The following is a 3,052-nucleotide window of genomic DNA, read 5'->3' as shown; positions in this document are numbered from 1 at the left end:
CGAAAATTTGACTTCTCTAATCAAACTTGATTTTCATGACAACTCAATCGGTGGTGCATTGCCTAAATCATTTGAAAAACTTTCATCTTTTCGATCTGTCCAACAATCACAAAATAGACTTCGGTATTTAAGAATGTCAAACACAGGGATTTTAGATTCTATTCCCGATTGGTTTTGCGAACGATTTTCTCAGGCTTCTTATTTGAACCTCTCTCAAAATCATGTCCATGGTGAGCTTGGGACTACAATACAGAATCCAATATCTATCAGCACTGTTGATCTAAGCAGAAATCGCCTTCGTGGAAAATTGCCTTATCTTTCAAATGATGTGTATGGATTAGATCTTGCAAGCAATTCACTTTCCGGGTCCATGGATCATTTTTTATGTAGAAATCAAGACAAGCCAATGGCATTGAAATTTCTCAATCTTGCATCAAATAACTTGTCAGGATATTTAATATGCAGAAACACCTTATACTATAAATTACACTACACCATTTAATATGGTTAGTGAGCTACTTTGGCTAAAAGGAATAGAAGGTGAGTACAAAAACAACTTGGGTTTGGTAACAAGCATTGATCTATCAAGGAACAAATTATCAGGAGAAATACCTACAGAAATCACATACCTAGATGGTTTGTTATATTTGAATTTATCCAAGAATCAATTGTTTGGCCAAATTCCACTAAATATCGGCAATATGAGATGGTTAGAGTCTCTTGATATCTCAAGAAATCGACTTTCTGGAGAAATCCCTTCGACCATATCAAATTTGAACTTTCTCAACCAATTGGACATGTCTCAATCATTTGAAGGGAAAAATTCCAAGTGGCACTCAAATTCAAAGCTTTGAAGCATCAACTTTGTTGGAAATAATTTGTGCGGTCCACCTTTACCCATCAATTGCAGTTCCAACCAACAAATTCCAAACAAATTCCATACATTGACTACTCTGAAACAAAGAACGGTGAAGACGGAGTGAATTGGTTCTTTGTGAGCATGACGGTGGGATTTATTGTGGGATTCTGGGCGGTTGTTGCTCCTTTGTTCATCTATAACTATATAGGAATTTCTTTTTTTTTTTCACATTTTAAAATATCAATTTTATTCCTTAAATATAATAATTTATTAAATTTTTAAAATTTGACCCTTATTTTCATAAGCTTTTTATAAATTTGGCTATTTCTGCTTCTTCTTTTCTTCTTTATTTATCAATGGTTATTTTTTCATCTGTTCTGATATATTTCCCTTTATTTTTAATAAATATCATTTTAGTTTATATAACAACTTAATAATATTTCAATATTATCACTTACTAATATAATATCACGTATATTTAAAAAATCATACACACAGACAGCATCTGTGTTTATGCTAGTTTATAAATTATGGCGATATAAATACTTTTGCTTCCTTGATGAAATGTGGTACAAACTGCAATTATATTGGTTATTGTTGGTTGGTAATTAATGACAAATTCAGACAAAAAAGAAAATCAGTGAAAGAAACAATTATTTATTTTACAAAGTATGTATTTCATGTAAAACATACAAAATACTTTAGTTTGAATATCACACATTTATGTTTAAACTTTTATCTTGATTGTAATAAAAAGTCTTGCGGGCGACAGTTCCTCTCGCTAAGCATAACATGCATCCCTCCTCTAAATAATACTGCATTTCTATTTAATTTAATGGTTTAATTAGTAATTTGAGTTTCATATGTCATTTATTTATTTTAATTTCTGTAATTTTTTTTAGGTATAATTACTGATTTGGTATCCCAACTTTTTGGTTAAGTTTAATTTGGTACCCATACTTTTGGTTTGTTCAATTTAGTACCCCAATTATCTAAAGAGATTCAATTTGGTCCTCTTCGTTAAGTTGGAGTTAACACCGTGTCCGTACAGGACACGTGTCAAGTCAAAAAAATTTTTATTTTTTTTTATTTTTTAAAAAAAAAAATTTTTCAAAAAAATTAATTTATTTTTCAAAAAATTTAAAAACTGTCACGTGTCAGTTTATCATCGTGCCACGTGGCAGCTTACAATCATGACACGTGGCAGTGGTAATAGTTATTTTCAATTTAGTACTCCAATTTAAATTTTTGGTTCAATTTAGTATCCCAATTTTTTAAAATAATCAAATTTCGTCCTTTCCAATTTGAGACCAAATTAGTAACTAAGTTTAATTATAACTTATATATACATGTTAAAATAGTTGTTTTGAATTTATACATCAAATCACTACACCTAAATATTCAAATTATTCTATTTTTTACAAGTGTAAAAAATTTCATGTGTAAAAAATGACAAAGGTTAAAATGTAAAAAATAAAATAATTTAAGTATTTAGGTGAAATGATTTGATGTACATATTAGAAAAAAATTATTGTATCATGTATATATAAGTTGTAATTAAGCTTATTTACTAATTTTGTCTCAAATTGGAGAGGACGAAATTTGATCATTTTAAAATATTTGGGTACTAAATTGAATCAAAAATTTAAATTGAATCAACTATTACCACTGCCATGTGTCATGATTGTAAGTTGTCACGTGACACGATGATAAACTGACATGTGGCAGTTTTTAAATTTTTTTTAAAAAAATTATTTAAAAAAAAATTAAAAAAAATTAAAAATTTCATGGCTTGACACGTGTTCTGTACGGACACGGTGTTAACTTCAACTTAACGAAGAGGATCAAATTGAATCTCTTAAAATAATTGGGGTACTAAATTGAACAAACAAAAAGTTTGGGTACCAAATTAAACTTAACCACAAAATTTGGGTATCAAATTAGTAATTATACCTTCTTTTTACTCAATTGAGTTTCTAATTTTTTTTTAAACATTCAATATGATCTTTCTATCAAATTAATGTTAACGTTTTTCGAAAGATATGTCAAAATCGGAATCATTCAAAAGGCATCAATTATAAAAATGAAAAAAAAATCTAAGGGGTTCTAATATAGAAATAACTTAGATTTTGGAACCTAACATTTTCAAATAATGTTAATACCAGTTTTAATAAAAGATGTTACATTTTTAAG

At 28.4% G+C, this 3,052-nt stretch overlaps 1 protein-coding gene across 1 annotated transcript; it reads left to right on the top strand.

The window, feature by feature from the left end:
* The first annotated feature begins 231 nt into the window (after nt 1–231).
* Nucleotides 232–1,774, top strand: LOC146887272 (receptor-like protein EIX2). The gene is given in 5 exon segments (XM_085672080.1): nt 232–802; nt 804–856; nt 859–941; nt 944–1,047; nt 1,762–1,774. Coding segments are annotated over 5 exon segments (552 nt in total). The 5' UTR covers nt 232–503.
* The last annotated feature ends 1,278 nt before the right edge of the window (nt 1,775–3,052 follow it).

This window comes from Vigna unguiculata, chromosome 4 (genome assembly GCF_037176805.1).
Source record: "Vigna unguiculata cultivar grain cowpea cultivar isolate G323 ecotype 2 chromosome 4, ASM3717680v1, whole genome shotgun sequence".
Classification (NCBI taxonomy): domain Eukaryota; kingdom Viridiplantae; phylum Streptophyta; class Magnoliopsida; order Fabales; family Fabaceae; genus Vigna; species Vigna unguiculata.
Note: the sequence above shows the minus strand (reverse complement) of the source record. Positions and strands in the feature narration are given on the sequence as shown.